This window comes from Dasypus novemcinctus, chromosome 18 (assembly GCF_030445035.2).
Source record: "Dasypus novemcinctus isolate mDasNov1 chromosome 18, mDasNov1.1.hap2, whole genome shotgun sequence".
Lineage (NCBI taxonomy): Eukaryota > Metazoa > Chordata > Mammalia > Cingulata > Dasypodidae > Dasypus > Dasypus novemcinctus.
Window position 1 is genome coordinate 14,423,509 of NC_080690.1, and position 16,034 is coordinate 14,439,542.

General features: G+C 62.4%; 1 protein-coding gene across 3 annotated transcripts in view; it reads left to right on the plus strand.

Moving 5' to 3' along the window:
- Nucleotides 1-16,034, plus strand: part of BCAR1 (BCAR1 scaffold protein, Cas family member) — a 37,498-nt gene that overhangs the window by 9,996 nt on the left and 11,468 nt on the right. Inside the window, exons 1-2 of one of the 3 annotated variants that reach the window (XM_004470903.5) lie at nucleotides 2,709-2,855; nucleotides 13,588-14,193. In XM_004470903.5, the coding sequence (XP_004470960.2) occupies nucleotides 2,844-2,855; nucleotides 13,588-14,193 (618 nt within the window). In that variant the 5' untranslated portion in view covers nucleotides 2,709-2,843. Of the gene's footprint in view, nucleotides 1-2,708; nucleotides 2,856-13,587; nucleotides 14,194-16,034 lie in introns of those variants that run through there. The other 2 variants (XM_004470907.5, XM_004470904.5) reach the window with 2 other exon arrangements.

Here is a 16,034-nt window from a genome sequence, read left to right on the forward strand (position 1 = left end):
GCTCCTCCCACCTCCTGCACCCAGCAGCATCCTCTCCCAGCTCCTCCTCTCCTTTCTGCCCACATCCCCCCGCACGCTGCCCTTACTGCCAGCCTCACTGGGAGGGGCTTGTGAGGTCGACTGTTCCCTGTCCAGGAGACCAGGGTCCCCTCAGATTTCCTCACCCAGGCCAGCCCTTCCCACCCTGAGGTCCCACCCGGCCAGCAAATATGTACTGTCCCCCTCCCTACAGCGCAGAACTTAGTGGGGCTGCTGCTGGGCCCCCGGTCCTGAGCTCAGCTTTGGGAGGGGGGCTTGGTTCTCAGCTGTCTGTCCTTTTGGGGTCTCTGAGTCTAACAGGCCACAAGAGCCTGGAGCGTCCCTGTCGCTAGATTCCCTTCCTTGCCCCGAATGCGAGCAGTCCGCGTGCAGGGTCTAGCGCCCCACCGTCCCTTCCCTCCTGCCAGCCCTGTCCCTTCTGTGGGCAGTTTGGGGGGGCTGCTTAGGGGCAGTAAGCTGGGTCTGAACTTCATCTGTAAGATCGGGCTAACCTGGCAGCCTGCCTCGTGGGATTGTTGGGGGCCTGAAATGAGCACGTGGCTGGAGGTTCCCCGGCTTGGGGCCGGGCACTGAGCGGCTGCCTCAAAGCTCCTTGGCAGTCAGAGGCCAGGGAAGCCACCCCGGGAATGAGGCTCCGCTCCCCATACACCCCAGGCAGAGCCTGTCCAGTGGGTGCACCTCCCTCCGCTGGTGTGGGAGGGGGGCATTCCGCCCCCAAACTCCCCCCCCACCCCTCACGCACACAGCGGGGTGCGGACCCCGGGGCCTTGGTTTCAGAGCGGAAATGCCATTCTGGGAGGCATAGGCTGGGGGTGGGGGGCGGCAGTTAAGTGGAAAAGGAGCAAATTTTTGAAATGCCTGTGCCTAAGCCTGGCTCCCCTCCCCCCCTGCCCGCCCACAGCAGCCCCAGCCCCAGCTCCGCTTTAATCCGGCTCCAGAGATGCGGAGGGTCTCTGGTTCCCCACGGCCCCAGCCAGCCTCCTCCTGTCTGCCTCCCCCTTCCCGCAGCTGTGGCAGAGTAGCCGCCAGTCCCCGCAGACCTGGCCGGCCCATCCCTGCCCACCCCAGCTGAGACCTCTGCCTGGAGCCCCGAGACTGGGCACTGCCTGGCTCTGAGCGCCGGGGCCAGTGCTGGTCACCCCCACTCCCCAGGATCCAGTGGCTGGACAGGGCCAGTGTCTAGGGGGGCCCGGGCCCCCACCTTCCTGTCTGACCTTGGGGCACAGCCTTTGGGAAACCAGTAGGAGGGGTTGCCCCAGGTGGTGTGATCCTGAGAGCTGCCTCCTCTTCTGTGGGGACGAGGGTTGTTTGGGGACCATGGGGCAGGCTGTCTCCAGCAGGCTCAGGCCGTGCCGTTCCTGCCTTTTTGGGGACCCTGGGTCACACGGTGCCCAAATCCCCCAACTTGCCCTCCCCCCACGCTAGGAGTTCTGAGGAGCGGTTCCCCAGAGAGGGGAAATGCAGACGTCCTGTTTGGGAGGAATGGGCCCCCAGCTCCCCAGGGACCCTGTGACCAGCTAGATGGGGCTGCCCTGGCCCGGCCCCTTCCTTTTGCAGATGAGAAAGGAGCCCAGAGAGGGAGAGGCCCGCCCCGGGTGGCTCAACTGGTCTGAGGCTGTCGGCTGTGCCCCGGGTCTCAGTCGGGTCCTGTGTAGGGGAAGCTTGGCCTCCTGTGTTTTGTGGGCTGTGCCTGAGGCTCCTGCAGGGTGGAGCCATCCACCCCGCTGCTCCCCTGGCGCTGTGAGCGGCCTGGGGGCCTGCGAGTGCTGTGGTTGAGGCTCCGGGAGAGGAGGCACCTGGGATACCAGTGCGCTTTCCCTTGGCTCTGCCCTGCCTGCGCACAGCCCCTGACTGGCAGCCGGCGCGGGTCTCGCTCAGGAGAGCCCGGGCTGTAGCTGAGGTGTCCCTCCTCCTGCTGCTCGTCCCCACATGGTGCTGACAGCTGGACTCGGAGGCTGCTGAACGCCCGGCACAGGCGTGCGGGGTGGACGGGGACTGACCGGGATGGGAGGGGCCGTGGGCAGATCTAGGGGCACCCTAGACCCCGGGAGACATTTCAGGAGGGTGGATTTCATTCAGTGGAGGAGGAGAGATAGCCAGCCCCTCGTCCCTGGGTGGAGACCCCCGGGTCGGCGGGCTGCGTGTCAGAGCCACAGGCCCGAGCTCAGTATTTGTAGCGGTTGCGTGCGCATTATCAAAATGCAATCTGCGTGTGCCCCGTCCCCTCTCTGAGAGCTAAGCCGGCCGGATGGAAACTCCTGAAATGTGAATGCCCCGGGGTTGGTGGGCTGGGAAAGCCACCGTGGACTAGAGGCCAGGGACTGCAGAGAAGGGCAATCCGGGCAGTCTTCCTGGAAGAGGAGGCGTTTGCGTAGGCCTTGGAGAAGGAGCACGTTCCCGCCGGCGGTGGAGAGCCGGGACAAGGATTTGGGGAGAGGGGGTATCCTGCGCACTGGGTAGGGAGCCCGGGTCCGGGAGGGGCCTAGCGCCTGCGGGGTTGGGCCGGGTCCCAGTGGGCTCTGGGTGTCGAGCGCTGCCTCTCACGCCCCCTGTCCGGGCGGCTCATTTGCATGGGGAGCGCCAGCGGCCAATAGGCGCGTGGCCGGGAATGCTGGGAGCAGGCGGGGCGGGGCGAGCGGGGGCGGGGCGAGCGGGGGCGGGGCGAGCGGCCGGGCGGCCCCTGCGGGCGTGGTGGCCGGGAGGACCCGGCGTCGGCGCCCGAGTCCGGGAACCCAGTCAGGGAACGCGCGACCGCGGCCGTTCGGTGTGCGCCCCGCGGAGCCGGCGCCCCAGCCCCCGACACAATGAACTACCTGGTGAGTGCTCGCGGCCGCGGCGCGGGGGTCCGCTCGGGGCTCCCGGGGCCCGGCGAGCGGCGGGGTCCGCGTTCGGCTTCGAGGGGAGCGCCCGCGCAGCCCGGGCGGGAGAGAGTTAAGCGGGTGGCATTTCCTGCCGCACCTCGGGGTCCTGGGAACCCCCGAGGCCCCGCGGGCACCCGGGCCGGGGTCCGAGGCCCTGGGACCTCCTCCCGCCCTGACGAGGGCGCCTGGAAGCCCGAGCCCGGGCGGACGCCGAGCCCGCGCCCGCGGGGCGGGTGGAAGGGCCGGGCGTGGGGCCGCGGCCCGCGGCAAAGTTCCTGGATCCGGGAACGTTCCTGGCACGCGGCCCGCTCTCCCCCTGCCGGCCGCCGCCTGCCGGGTGACCTTGGCCTGTGCGCCCCGCCTCGAGCCTCGGTTTCCTCGGCTCCCAGGGGCGGTCGAAGGTCCCTTGAGGTCGGCACCTGGACTTCAGGCGACTGGGGTGCTGGTCCGGCCGTCGGCCCATCGTATGTTTTGGGGTGGGGGCTTTCCACCCTCCCCTCCAGGCTAAGGGCTGAGGGCCGGACGACCAAGTGCGGGGCGTCCGCGACCCCAGCGCCAGCCCCGGGCTGGTTACTGACTCAGCTCCGGCGCTGGGTTCCGGCAGCCGAGACGGCTGCTCTTCTGCCTTTGCCTGCCCCGGTTGCCAAACCGTTGATAGGAACGGAAACCTGGAGGCCACCCCATGGCAGGAGCCTATGGGACACGGCCAGGGTTCGGCTTCTGTAGCTTACACGTGAGGATTTGGGGGCTCACTGTTGGGGGATCCCCTGCTGCGAGAACCCTCAGAGCTGGAGCATCCTGCCTAAAACTTCGCAGGAAGGGTTCCGCCCCTTCCAGCCCCTCTCCGCTGGTAAGGCCAGAGCCTGGAGCCATTGAGGAGGCCAGGAAGTCGAGATTTGCTGAGGGCTGGAGGTGGGCGGGGAGCGTGGGCCTGGGGGTGCTTGAGGTCGCAAGTCCCAGCCTGGGGGCCGTGGCTCCCCTTCCCAATGACGGGGCCCCATATCGATCTTGAGAACTTGCCGTTTCCCTCCCCCTCCGCCTACCAGATCTGGGTTGGGATGCAGTCCTGGGTTTGCTGTGGCTCTGGCCCCCTTCTCAGAGTGGGGGTCCCTCCCCTGCTGATTGCAGCTGGGAGATGCTCCCCATCACCCTATGCTGGCAAACGCCCCCCACGCCCACTTCCTCTCCCGCAATGGAGAGTTTTTGGAGAGCTGAGAGCTGCTTGGGAGGTGAGGGCTGTGAGTTCCCGCGGGGTTACGGCTGGCAGGCCTAGGAAAGAGCAGGTGTGTGAGCCTGCCTGGAGGAGCTGGCCCCGGCGCAGGTGGAGCCTGCAGGCATGCAGTCCTGGGGAGGGGCTGCTGGCGTGACCTGCGCTTGTCCTGGTCAAGAAGGTGCCCACTGGGGCTGGATGGGGGCTGGGTGGGTCGGTGTTCAGTTCTGCCAAGAAGGTCAGTTGTCCACAGGGGGGGAGGAGTGGAGTTTCCAGCCATTTCTGTTTGTATTGGCAGGAGGGTGAGTGCGATGGGCTGGGCCCATCTCCCCAGGTCTGGGCAAGGGGTGGAAGAAAGGGCAGTGCCACTTAGGCATCCAGTCCAAGGGCACAGAGGGGGTAGGCACTTGTCTTCGCAGAACCTGATGCAGTCTTCTGGTGTGGCCCTCTGCCTTCCCCCTGCCTAGGGTTCGTGGGGTGCTGCCATGCTTCATTGGGGCCGTCAACCTGGTGGGGCCTCTCTGGCTGCTCCTTGGTAGTTCCGGGCCGCTCCTGGCATGCTTTGTTCTCCACCCTTTCTCCGGGGCCAGTAGAACCCTCTGCACACCCAGCCTCCCCATGCGGAAGGGCACAGTGGGGTCACCGGAGGTGTGCTCCCAAGGAGGCTTCCTGGAGGAGGCAATCCTGGAGCCAGACTTGAAGGGTGGGGAGTGGGGTTAGGGGTGATAGGGATTGCTGTTCTGCCAAGAAGCTGGATGGGCCTCTCTACCTCTGGTTCTTGGGACCCTGAAAGCAGGGGCTGCAGAGTGGTCTCCCTCTGAGCAAGTGGGATTCTGCCGTTGGTCAGCCCTCACCTGACCCCTTAGCCCACTGTCTAGCTGCCCTAATTCCCTCCTGACTGTAGGTGAGGAGAGGGGTGAAGGAACTCGGGGTCGGGAGGCAGGCCCATCTCAGGCCCTCGTCTCCACTGCCCATCCCAGAAAGCAGGGGTATAGTCCCTTTTTTTGAGCTGGAGAACCCCATTTTTTGTAATGTTCTGTCTCCCCCCCTCCCCTGCTGTTCTTGTTCAGGAGTTGGTATTGCTTTGAGGACTGTTTAAAGGTGTCATTTAGGATAGAGTGGCAGAGCTGTAAGCAGCTTCAAGTGCTAGTGAAGTCTCTGTGGTCCCTCCTTGACTGGACCTTGTATCCCCTGGCCCCTCAGCCCCTCCACAAAAACACAGTTGGAGCAGAGGCCTGCGGAGGGCCTTGTGCTGTCCCTGAAGTGAAAGGCCAGCCTCATGTGAACCCCCTGCCAAGAGCCCAAACACGAGTGTCCTCTCAGGCAGGGGGGCTGCCAGGCTGGCTTGAGCCCCCAGCTGAGTGCCCACGTGAAGAGTTCTGGGGGGTTGGCAGCCAGTAGAGCCGTGTCCATGCTGCCGCAAAGCCAGAATGGACTGGAGGACCTCGGGGAGGGCAGAAAGCTCTGCCCTCGCGCCCACCTGGCCTGCTTGGTGCTCCAGCTGCAGACCTCCTGTCCCACCAGCTGCCGCGTGTCAGGGCCTGGCAGATATCGTGTCCTGCAGCAGGAGTGCCCGCCCCACCTCCCCATCCCCGCCCCAGGCCTCCTGTCCCCTGGCCAGCCATCCTGGGGCATGCTTCTGGTTTAGGGCTGGCCCTGGACACAACGGCATCTGCTGTCACCTTGCAGCCAAGGCCATGCCATGGCTCCGTGCTTGAGTCAGGGAGCCCCTGGCAGGGAGCACCCCATAGGTGGTGTTTACTCTTCCATTTAGCAGATCTTTCCTCAGGCTGCAGAGAAGTAGGGGCTGCGGGCTGCCAGCCCCCCAGCTCCCTCGCTCCTTTGCTCTTCTCTGTGACTCGTTGTCCTCCTGAGGCAGGTGGGGCAGGCTATACCCTTCCCTGGGGCTTGGGTCCCTGGGACTCCTAGGCTGGGTGGCTCACAACCCTCCAGGGACTTGAGCCTGCCCTGGGCCACTCAGTTGCCCTTGGAAGTGTCAGGATGAGGATGAAGCTAAGGCTGGTCCCAGAGGACCTCCCAGTGTGGGGAATGGGGGCACCTGGGCAGGGAAGAGCAGGAGCACTGCCCCTCAGAGGCGCACCCCACCTGGAGCCTGTGGCCAGGAAGAGGTGGAGCAAGCAGGCCCTGGCCCAGTGGGTGAGGAGGGGTGGTGGGTGTAGACTGCTGGTGAGACACATCCTTGTTGAGCCTACATCCATGGGCCACCCGGGGCTCTTGGGGACAAGTAAACAGAATACCCCAGAAATAAATTTGGCCCACATTTGAGATGGTTCTGGGTATGAAGGGAGCCAGTGTTTCCCGAGCAGCTCTGTGTGGGGCTCTGTGCTTGGGGCTGGTGTGTGTGTGTGTGTGTGTGTGTGTCGGGGTGGGGGCAGGGAGGGAGAGAGAAGCCTGTGGAATTTCCACTCCTGGCTTCCAAGAACCTAAGCACTGAGGAGGGAGCCCCCAGCCCCATCTTGCCATCCAGACCCAGCTCTGCCTCTGCTGCTTCCTGACTGCGTGACCCTGGGCAGGTCAGGAAACTGGGAGCCTCAGTTTCCCCATCTGGTCTAGAGCTGTTTGAAGGGGTAAATGAGGTGATGAGCACAAGGGCAGCGGCTCAGCTGGTTGTTAGGAATCTGTCAGCCCCCAGGCTCTAGGGCAGGGACCAAGAGGCTCGCTCCCTGTTTCATCCCCACCTCCCACTTTGGCCTGACTGGTTGGCGCTGGGTGCCGAGAGTCTGTGTGCCGTGGAAGCGTGCAGGCCGGACGCAGAGCCAGGCCTGGTCCAGGGGTGCGGCGGTGGCTAGGAGGCCTGCGGGGCCCCCAGCAGCTGGCCCGGGGCCTTGCTCACGGCGGTCTTGGGGGGCTCAGGGCTCTGGGGGAGGGGGCACAGGCAGCAGGGGGTCGCCTGCACCTGAGGCAGGCGGGGAAGGCCCCTCGGTCCTCTCCTCTTGCTGCTCCCAGCCACCAGATTGCACCCCTAGCCTGAGTCAAAGTGTGGGGCTGCTGGGCCTCAGGCAGGTCCAGGGCTCCTCGAGGAGACAGACCCTAGTCCCTGTCAGGCGGCTGCGTCTCCCAGACGCACGCCCGCGGCCAAAGCCCCAGCCGCCCTGGGTCTCGGGGCCGCCCGGTCTGGGTGGGTCTGGCGCCCGGAAGGGCCCCGGGGGCACAATGAGGGCCATTCTCAGAGCCAGGCAGGGCCTGCGGGGCCACCCGTTGGCTCCCGCGCACAACAGCCAGGATGTTGTTCCGAGTGGTCCCGGCTGGCAGGGCCGCCAGTGGGGCTTCTCTGTCCCTCCTGGGGTGATGGGCATGGAGCCTTCCCCGGCTCCTCCGGGTGGGCTTCCAGGGAAGGACCCCGCCTGCCTGGGCAGGGCTGTCCCAGCCCAGCTCTGCGCCCTCACGCCTACCCGTGCCACCGGCGCTTGCTCTTTGCCTGTTGTGTGCCATGCTGAAGGAGATAGGTGTGTCCCTCCTGTCCTGGAGCCCCGGGCCATGCTGGTCAGTGCCGCGAGGCGGGGGTGAAAGGGGTGAGTGGGTAGGCGGGGAGGGCCCGGGAGTCCTCGAGGCAGGCGTGAGGGGTCTGAGCCCAGGTGTCTGACAGCGTCTGCTGCGGGGGGGTGGGGGGGTGGGCATACACCGACACTGGAGCGCAAGAGACTGCGGACACCAGGCTCAGGGGGTCCCTGGGAGGGGCCCAGAGCAGGACTGCTCGGGGAGCGTGCCTTTGTCCCGGTTAGGTGACGCATCAGCCCGAGGCATCCTGCAGCGAGGGCCGCTGCTGCCCTGTGCCTGGCACATGCCCTGTCGGGGCAGTTGCTGCTGGGTGTCCGTCTTCCCACTGGAGTGCAGCCCCATGAGGACAGGGCCTTGTCCAGCTCTTTTGTCCTGTCTCCCAGAGCCTAGCCTGGAGCCTAGCGGAGAGCAGGAGCCAGGAGTCTTTGTTGAACTGAAGGACAGCCTGTGAGGCTGGGACCACCTCCGTCCGCCTTCCCGAGGGCCTCTGGGTGCTTCGAGGGGTGCAGGCTGGGCCCAGGTCTGGTCTCAGCTGCTCCTTAGTGAGTCGAGGAGGAGGACTGCGAGGAGCCTGTCCTGGGGGAGGCAGCGAGGCCCAGGGCGCAGGGGCGTGGCCAGCTGGAACACGGGTGCCAGCCGTGCCCAGGGCACAGGGGCTGGGCAGGGGTGGCTGCCCGTGGAGGCTGGGGTGGCACACTGCTGACGCAGGCGGAGGAGCTGCTGGTGCCAGGCGCCCGTGCCCAGCCCGTGAGTGCTTCCCGGCTGGCTCCAGCCGCCCTGAGACCAGAGGTGGCGGCCGCTCAGTTCAGGCTGCCTGAGGGACTGAGGGACGGGGTGCTAGCCACCCTGAGAGGCCCGAGGCCGCGGTGCTCACCTGGCGCAGGGTGCAGCTCTGCCCTTGCTGGCCCTTGTCCTCTTAGAGCCTGTCCAGTCTTCCTGCCTTAGCTCCTTGCCTGCTGGGGCCTGGACGCCGCCCCTCAGCCGCAGCCCCTGGAACGCCCCCCAGGGTGAGGGGCTGCCGCCGTTCCCCTCTCTGTGCCCCGCCCCCTCTGACTGGCTGGAGGGGAATTTTCCTCTGACTCACTCTGCTGGCACTTCCTGTGGTCACTAGGGCAGGGGCTGGGGGACCCGGCTGGCCGGCTGCTGAGTGCTGGGGTCACGGGGGAGGGGTCCGCCCCCTGACTGGCCGTGATTCCCGGAGGCAGGCTCCAGGCCATATTTGGGAAGTTTCCTTGCTGGCAGCCAGGGGAGGGGGCATGGAGCCTGGTGGGCTGCGGGCTGGCCCCTGCCCCATCCTGCCGAGGAGTTAGCCCACTGCCTTTTCAGAGTGTGTATTTTTTTTTTACTTCAAAGCAAGAAATCCTCATTAAATATAAATTGAAAAAAACAGGAGAAAGTGTCCCCCATCATCTCAAACATAAACACTGTTACGCTTCGCCACTCTGCTCTCCTGCCTGTTTTTAAAATTCAAGGTGCATTTTGTTTTTTCATTTCTCTCCCCTTCCCCGCCTCCCCCCCCAGTTGTCTGCTCTCTCTGTCTATTCGCTGTGTGTTCTTCTGCATCCACTTGTGTTCTTGTCAGCGGCACGAGGAATCTGTGTCTCTCTTTGTTGTGTCATCTTGTTGTGTCAGCTCTCCGTGTGTGCGGTGCCATTCCTGGGCAGGCTGCACTTTCTTTCGCGCTGGGCGGCTCTCTTTATGGGGCACACTCCTTGCGCGTGGGACTCCCCTACGCAGGGGACACCCCTGCGTGGCACAGCACTCATTGCGCGCATCAGCACTGCACGTGGGCCAGCTCCACACGGGTCAAGGAGGCCCGGGGTTTGAACCGTGGGCCTCCCATGTGGTAGACGGACGCCCTAACCACTGGGCCAGTCCACTTCCCTCAAGGTGCGTTTTTAATTCGCTGCAGCGTAGGTGTGACAGACAGGGTTGCAGTGACCGTGGCACTTTTCGCCCAGGCAGCAAGCCATTCTGGCAGTGGCACAACTGATGAGGGGCCTGCGCCTTGCTGCCTTCTGGTCCTTTCCACGGCTGGAGGCGCTGGAGGAGCGGCTCCCTGGCACGTGAGTGCCTGTGCCTGAGTCCGACCTGGCCTGGAGTGTCGCCACCACCCGACCTCCTTGGTCATGCTAGAGCCTCTTCTTCTTCCTCTTTTTTAGGAGGTACCAGGGATTGAGCCCAGAACCTTGTGCATGGGAAGCGGGCTCTCAACCACGGAGCTACTCCAGCTCCCAACCCCACCCTGTTTTTTTTTTTTATTGTTTAGGAGGTACTGGGGAGCTATGAGCCTCTTCTGTATCCCTGCTCCCCCAGGAATGGTGTGCGGGGCAGGGAGCTGGAGGTCAGAGGGGCACTTTCCGCCCCCAGGTGCTGGTGGGCACAGGGGAGGGTGAGCCCTCCTGGACTCAGGCTTCACCCCTTCCTGCCTGGTCCCTGGGACCCAGCTCCCCACTGCCCATTTCTGGTGAAGGGGCCTGGCCTTTCCCACCTGGAATTTCAGCTCTTCTTTGACTCCTTGGAGATGGAGTCTAGAGGAGTGGACACAGGCCTGAGTGGGGAGGTCACGCGGCTATGGCGGCTGTGCCCTCAACCAGGCTGTGTGTCTTGGTTCCCCAGGACGCTTGGAGGAGGGACCCTGCAGGGGCGGCCAGAGTGGAAGCCTGCTGATGGGGCCGGCAGAGCGTTACCAGCCCGTGGGCTCGGGCCCTGAGGCTTGGGCCTGGCTCCCTCTCTTCTGAGGCCTGGGCCCCCTGCTCAGCCCAGGCAGCTCTGTGCTGCCCTGGAGGGGCTAGAGAAGCCCCGGCCTCCTCACCCGAGCAGACTCCCATCCTCCTCTGGGCGCCCACTGGCCACAGCCCTCCACCTGGGCCCAGCCTGAGCCGTCACTAGGGAGCAGCGGCAGCAGGGGACCAGGACAGCTTGTGGGGTGACTGAAGACTGCAGAGGGGCAGGGGAAGCCTCTGGCTTCTGGCTTCTGGGCCTGCTAGTGCTGTCCCCAGAGCGCGTGAGCCCCACTCTTGTTCTATTCCTGCCCTTATTCCCCATGTCCTGTTTCATTCTCCTGTCCTCCTCTAGAAGCACCCCCACAAGTGTAAGGTGTGGAATCTGTCCTTGGATAAGTGTTTTTGAAAACCATACCGAGTTGTTTCGTAGACCTTATCACGTTTACATAAAGCATGCTGGGCCCTGGACCTTCTGTTTCTTACTTTAACTCATAGGAGTGGCTCAGACCCCCATGTGCCCTGCCCTGGGAGGGACCATGGCAGCCTTGGGCAGGGCAAGTAAACCCCTGGTGCCAGTGCAGGTGATCCCGGCTCCTGGGGCCACAGGCTGAGCCTCCGAGTGTTCTAGCAGCACCATCCTAGGGGTGCCACCGCCCAGCATCTGTCCATCCAAGCCCTGAGGTGCAGGGCCTCAGGTGGTCTCCGTTGGCCTGTGCCCGCCTCCTGGTGCCCCAGGCACCCTTCCTGCAGGCCTCGGCCACTCGGTTTTGTCTTTGGAGAACTTGCTCTTCATGTTTCATCGGTTTTCCTGTCAGTGTCTTGTCTTTTCGTTTCTGATTTGTAGGAGCTCTTCCCTTCTAAGTTAAGCCCTCATTTTGTGGCCTGTCGCCCTTCTGACAGCTTTGTTGTCACTTATCAATCAGAACTCTTCAACTTTGATGCAATCAAATCCATTTTGGCGGCGTTATGCTTTTGGGGTCTTTTGCTTTGGGGCTTTTGTGTCCTAATTTCTCTACCACAAGATCACAATGATATTCTCCCACAATTTTTTAAATTTCACATGTAATTGCCCTTGTTTATAAAGTAAGTATCCAAATTGCTTTCCTTTATACAGTGAGTGGCTTTTCTCAGTCATATCTGTGAAGTAGTGCATGTTCCCCTTGCTTCATGGTGTTACCGTATCGTCCTCAGCACCCCTCAGAGAGTCCACTAGCCCTGGGGCCTGTCCAGTTATTGTTGGGAAGGTGAGTGTTGCTCTGTCTGAGTGATATTAATTACATTCAATATGGGAATCCCTTATATTTTTTATGTAACATTAATGTAATCTAAAGCTTCTTAAAAAAATTACAAGTTAGAAAATTATGTTCACAGTATTGTGCTACTATCTACACCATCTATTACTCCAGTTTTTCATCACCTTAAACAGAAACTGTACACATTAAGCACATTGAGCAATCACTCCCTCCTCCCACTGCCACCAGCCCCTGGTAGCCAATAATCACTGTCTGTCTCCATGAAATTTGCTGCTGCGAGATATTGCATATAAGCAAGATCACACAACATTTGAATATTTGTCTTTTTGTGTCTGGCTTGTTTCACTAACATGTCTTCAAGGCTCATTCATGTCATAGCAGGTCTTGGCATTTCATTCCTTTTTATGGCTGGACATTAGTCCAGTAAATGGGTATGTACCTCGTCTTGTTGATCTGTGCATCTGTTGATGGACGCTTGGGTGGCTTCTACCTTTGAATTGTGAATGATACTGCTGTGATTATTGGTGTACAAAGCTCTGTTTAAGTCCCTCCTTTCAGTTCTTTTGGGTATATACCAAAAAGTGGGCTTGCCAGCTCATATGGTAGTTCTATTTTCAACTTTCTGAGCATCTGTCGGCTGATTTCCGCAGCGGCTGCACCATTTTACCTTCCCACTAGCAATGCGTAAGGGTTCCAGTTTCTCCGCAACCTTGCCAATGCTTATTTTCTGTCTCCTTAATAATGGCCATTCCAGTGGCAGTGAACTCTCCTTGGTTTTTATTTCATTATTTTTAATTCTACAGAGTGTGGTTTTTGTCATGTTTTTCTTGCATCTCTTGGGACAATCACTGGCCTTTCCTCTTTTTTTTTTTTATATATTTCCTCCGCCACCCACCCTACTGTTTTGCTGTCTGTGTTCACTCGCTGTTCGATCTCCTGTATCTCTTTCTTTTTTTGTCTTCTCTTCTCGTTTTTCTCCTCTAGCTTCACAGGGATTCAATCCTGGGGACCTCTGATGTGGGAGAGAGGTTCCCTGTCACTTGGGCCACCTCAGTTCCTGGTTTCTGTTGTGTCTCGACTCTCCCCTGCGTCTCTCTTTTGTTGTGTCGTCATCTTGCTGCGTCGCTCACCACGTGGGCTTGGCTCACCTTTACCAGGAGGCCCCGGGGATGGCACCTTTGTCATCCCATATGGTAGACAGAAGCCCAGTCACTTGAGCCACATCTCTTCCCCTTTCCTTTTTTTTTTAAAAGATTTTTTAAATTTATTTCTCTCCCCTTACCAACCCCCCGCCCCAGTTGTCTGTTCTCTGTGTCTATTTGCTGCGTCTTCTTTGTCCACTTCTGTTGTTGTCAGCGGCACAGGAATCTGTGTCTCTTTTTGTTGCGTCATCTTGTGTCAGCTCTCCGTGTGTGCGGCACCATTCTTGGGCAGGCTGCACTTTCTTTCATGCTGGGTGGCTCTCCTTACGGGGCGCACTCCTTTTGCGTGGGGCTCCCTTGCGCGGGGGACATCCCTGTGTGGCAGGGCACTCTTTGTGCGCATCAGCAGTGCATGTGAGCCAGCTTCACACAGGTCAAGGAGGCCCGGGGTTTGAACCGCAGACCTCCCATGTGGTAGATGGATGCCCTGACCACTGGGCCAAGTCCGCTTCTCCCCCCTTTCCTTTCAATGTGGTGGCTGTCGCCGCCGCTGTCCGTGGTGTTGATCCAGGCTATTGTGTGCCTGGGAGTGGGTTTTAGGATGATCTCGAGTGCCATTCCTGGAGTGCTGATGGGGGCTGCTGTGGAGAGGATTTGGGGGTTCTGTCCAGCACCAGCTGGGCCTTTCTGCCGAGGTGCAGGTGAGGCCACGATCTCGCCAAACCCGATTCTGTTCCTTTCTGGGTGCCCCATCTGGGGGTGAGATGGGTGGGAGCGGTCAGGCACACTGGACCACAGCACTGCCTCCCTCACACCCACCTGTGTCCTCTCTCCCAGAACGTGCTGGCCAAAGCCCTCTACGACAACGTGGCCGAGTCGCCGGATGAGCTCTCCTTCCGCAAGGGTGACATCATGACGGTGCTGGAGCGGGACACTCAGGGCCTGGACGGCTGGTGGCTCTGCTCGCTGCACGGGCGCCAGGGAATCGTGCCCGGGAACCGCCTCAAGATCCTGGTGGGCATGTATGACAAGAAGCCTGCAGGCCCTGGCCCCCCAGCCCAGCCCCAGGCCGGCCTCCACGCCGCAGGGCCCCAGGCCTCCCAGTACACATCCATGCTCCCGTCTGCGTACCAGGCCCCTCCCGACAGCGTCTACCTGGTGCCCACACCCAGCAAGGCTCAGCAGGGCCTTTACCAGGCCCCTGGGCCCAACCCACAGTTCCACTCGCCCCCAGCCAAGCAGCCGTCCGCATTCTCCAAGCAGACGCCCCATCACCCATTTCCCAGCCCGGCCCCAGACCTCTACCAGGTGCCCCCAGGGCCGGGCAGTCCCACCCAGGACATTTACCAGGTGCCCCCATCAGCCGGGCTAGGGCACGATATCTACCAGGTGCCCCCCTCCATGGACGCACGCAGCTGGGAGGCAGTGAAGCCACCGGCAAAGGTAAGTGTTGGCAGAGGCCCGGGTGTCTGAGTGCAGCAGGGCCCAGTTGTCCTCAGGTTCTCGGGGGCTCCAGGATGGCTGTGCTTTTGGTCTGGGGTCAGGGTGGGTGGCGATTGGGGTGTGCTCCTGTGCCTGGTAAGGTGGGTGTGAATTACCATGGCAGCCCGGAGGGGCGGCATCCAGGGAGCCTTCAGCAGGCAGAGGAAAGTGGAGTGCTGCCCGCTGCCGGCGGCGTGGCGGAGGAGGCCAGGGCAGCTGGCCAGGGCGGGTCCCTCCCCAGGGGCCCAGGTGCCCCCCCAGCGCCGGAGCCCGACCTCAGGACGGGCGAGCTTGATGGGAATGACCTGCTCAAACCCAAGTCTTGGTAAAATCCTCCTGACCACAGTGTGGAAGGTGTGGCTGGTCATAGAAGGGCCACGGCCAGGCCAGGGGTCCAGGAAAGGGTGGGCTCCATGAGTGAGGGGCAGGCGGCCCCTCGATACGGGGAGGCCAAGTGTGGAGGGTGGGGTGCCAGTTCAGCCAAGGCAGTAGAAAGCCCGCGGAGGGGTGGACTGAGCGTGAACTCTGCGTGCAGTGAGGGCCCGGGAAGCACAGCTGCCGTCTTGTTGCTCCTTGCCCATGTCTCATGGCCTAGGGCGGCTCGTCTGGCAGCGGATCCAGAAGGAAAGGGCGAAGGAGGAGGTGCCCTTTCTTTAAGGGTGCTTCTGGAAGGTGCGTTTGCTGCTCCGCACACCCTCTTGGCCAGAGCATCAGTCCGGGGCAGTCTCCGGTCCAGGTGGCCTTCCAGGCCGGGGTCTGTGAAGGAGGCACCAGCCCTTTGGATGGGGCCGGGCACACCTGGCCACCCCTGGCTCCACGGGCCGCCAGCACTTTTCGTTTCTGGGGCTCGTGGGGGACCAGTGGGTGCAGAGTGAGCTGTTGTGACTCCTAGATTTTGGAGGGGACGCTGCCTGTGCCATTGCCAGAGAAGGGACACCCCAAGAGCGACTCAGGTGGGCTGTTGCTGGCAGGACGCCGGACCTGGGGGCAGAGCTCCCCCTGGCCTGCGGCCTCTGAGGCCGGCACGCCCTGTCCCCCTGCCCGCTGCCCCGGCCTGGCCCCCCTGGCTACTCTGGGCTGGGTCAGGAGCAGCCTTTTCTCCCCATCGGCCTCTGTCTCCCTGAGGCCCAGAAGTAGCACAGTTATCTCATGAACTTTGAAGGTGAGACGCCCTCTTCTGGGGACAGTTTGCCCCCAAGAAACCTGACCCCACTTTACCACTGGAGGCACGCTGCCCTGGAGGGCCTCCTGGTGGAGGAGGCATGGGGCTGGGCAAGCGGCTGGGCAAGCGGTCAGTCATCCCCCGGCACCGCACCGAGCCTCTGTCCTTGCAGAGCTGGCCCGGGGCTGAGGTGGAGCCCTGTTGAGCGGTCAGGGTCGCCCTGCCTTGCCCACAGGGTGGCGCCCCAGTGCCCGGGAGGCCTGGCTGGGGCTCAGTGGTGGCTGAGGACGGGCTCCACGGACACTGGCCTGCACATCCCGCCCCGCTGGGCAGCGGTGGGCCGGTGGCGGAGCGTGCCAAGCTGGTCCGGGCCAGCCTGGATGTGGCTGTTCCAGCTGCTGGGGAGGAGTAGCTGCCCTGAAGGGAGGCGGCCGGGAGCCAGGCCAGGAGCCTCGGGCGCAGTCCACGCTCTGCCGGCGCCCCAGGGACACACCTCTGCCCTCCCCTCGCTGCTCGCCTTGTGTTCTTGCAGCAAAGCTCATCCTGGGGAGGTGGGGGGCTGTCCCCAGGACCGCTTACTTTGCGGTTCCACAACTGGACTTGGCCACAGAAAGGTACCCCCCCCAGGCAGGCGTGGGGT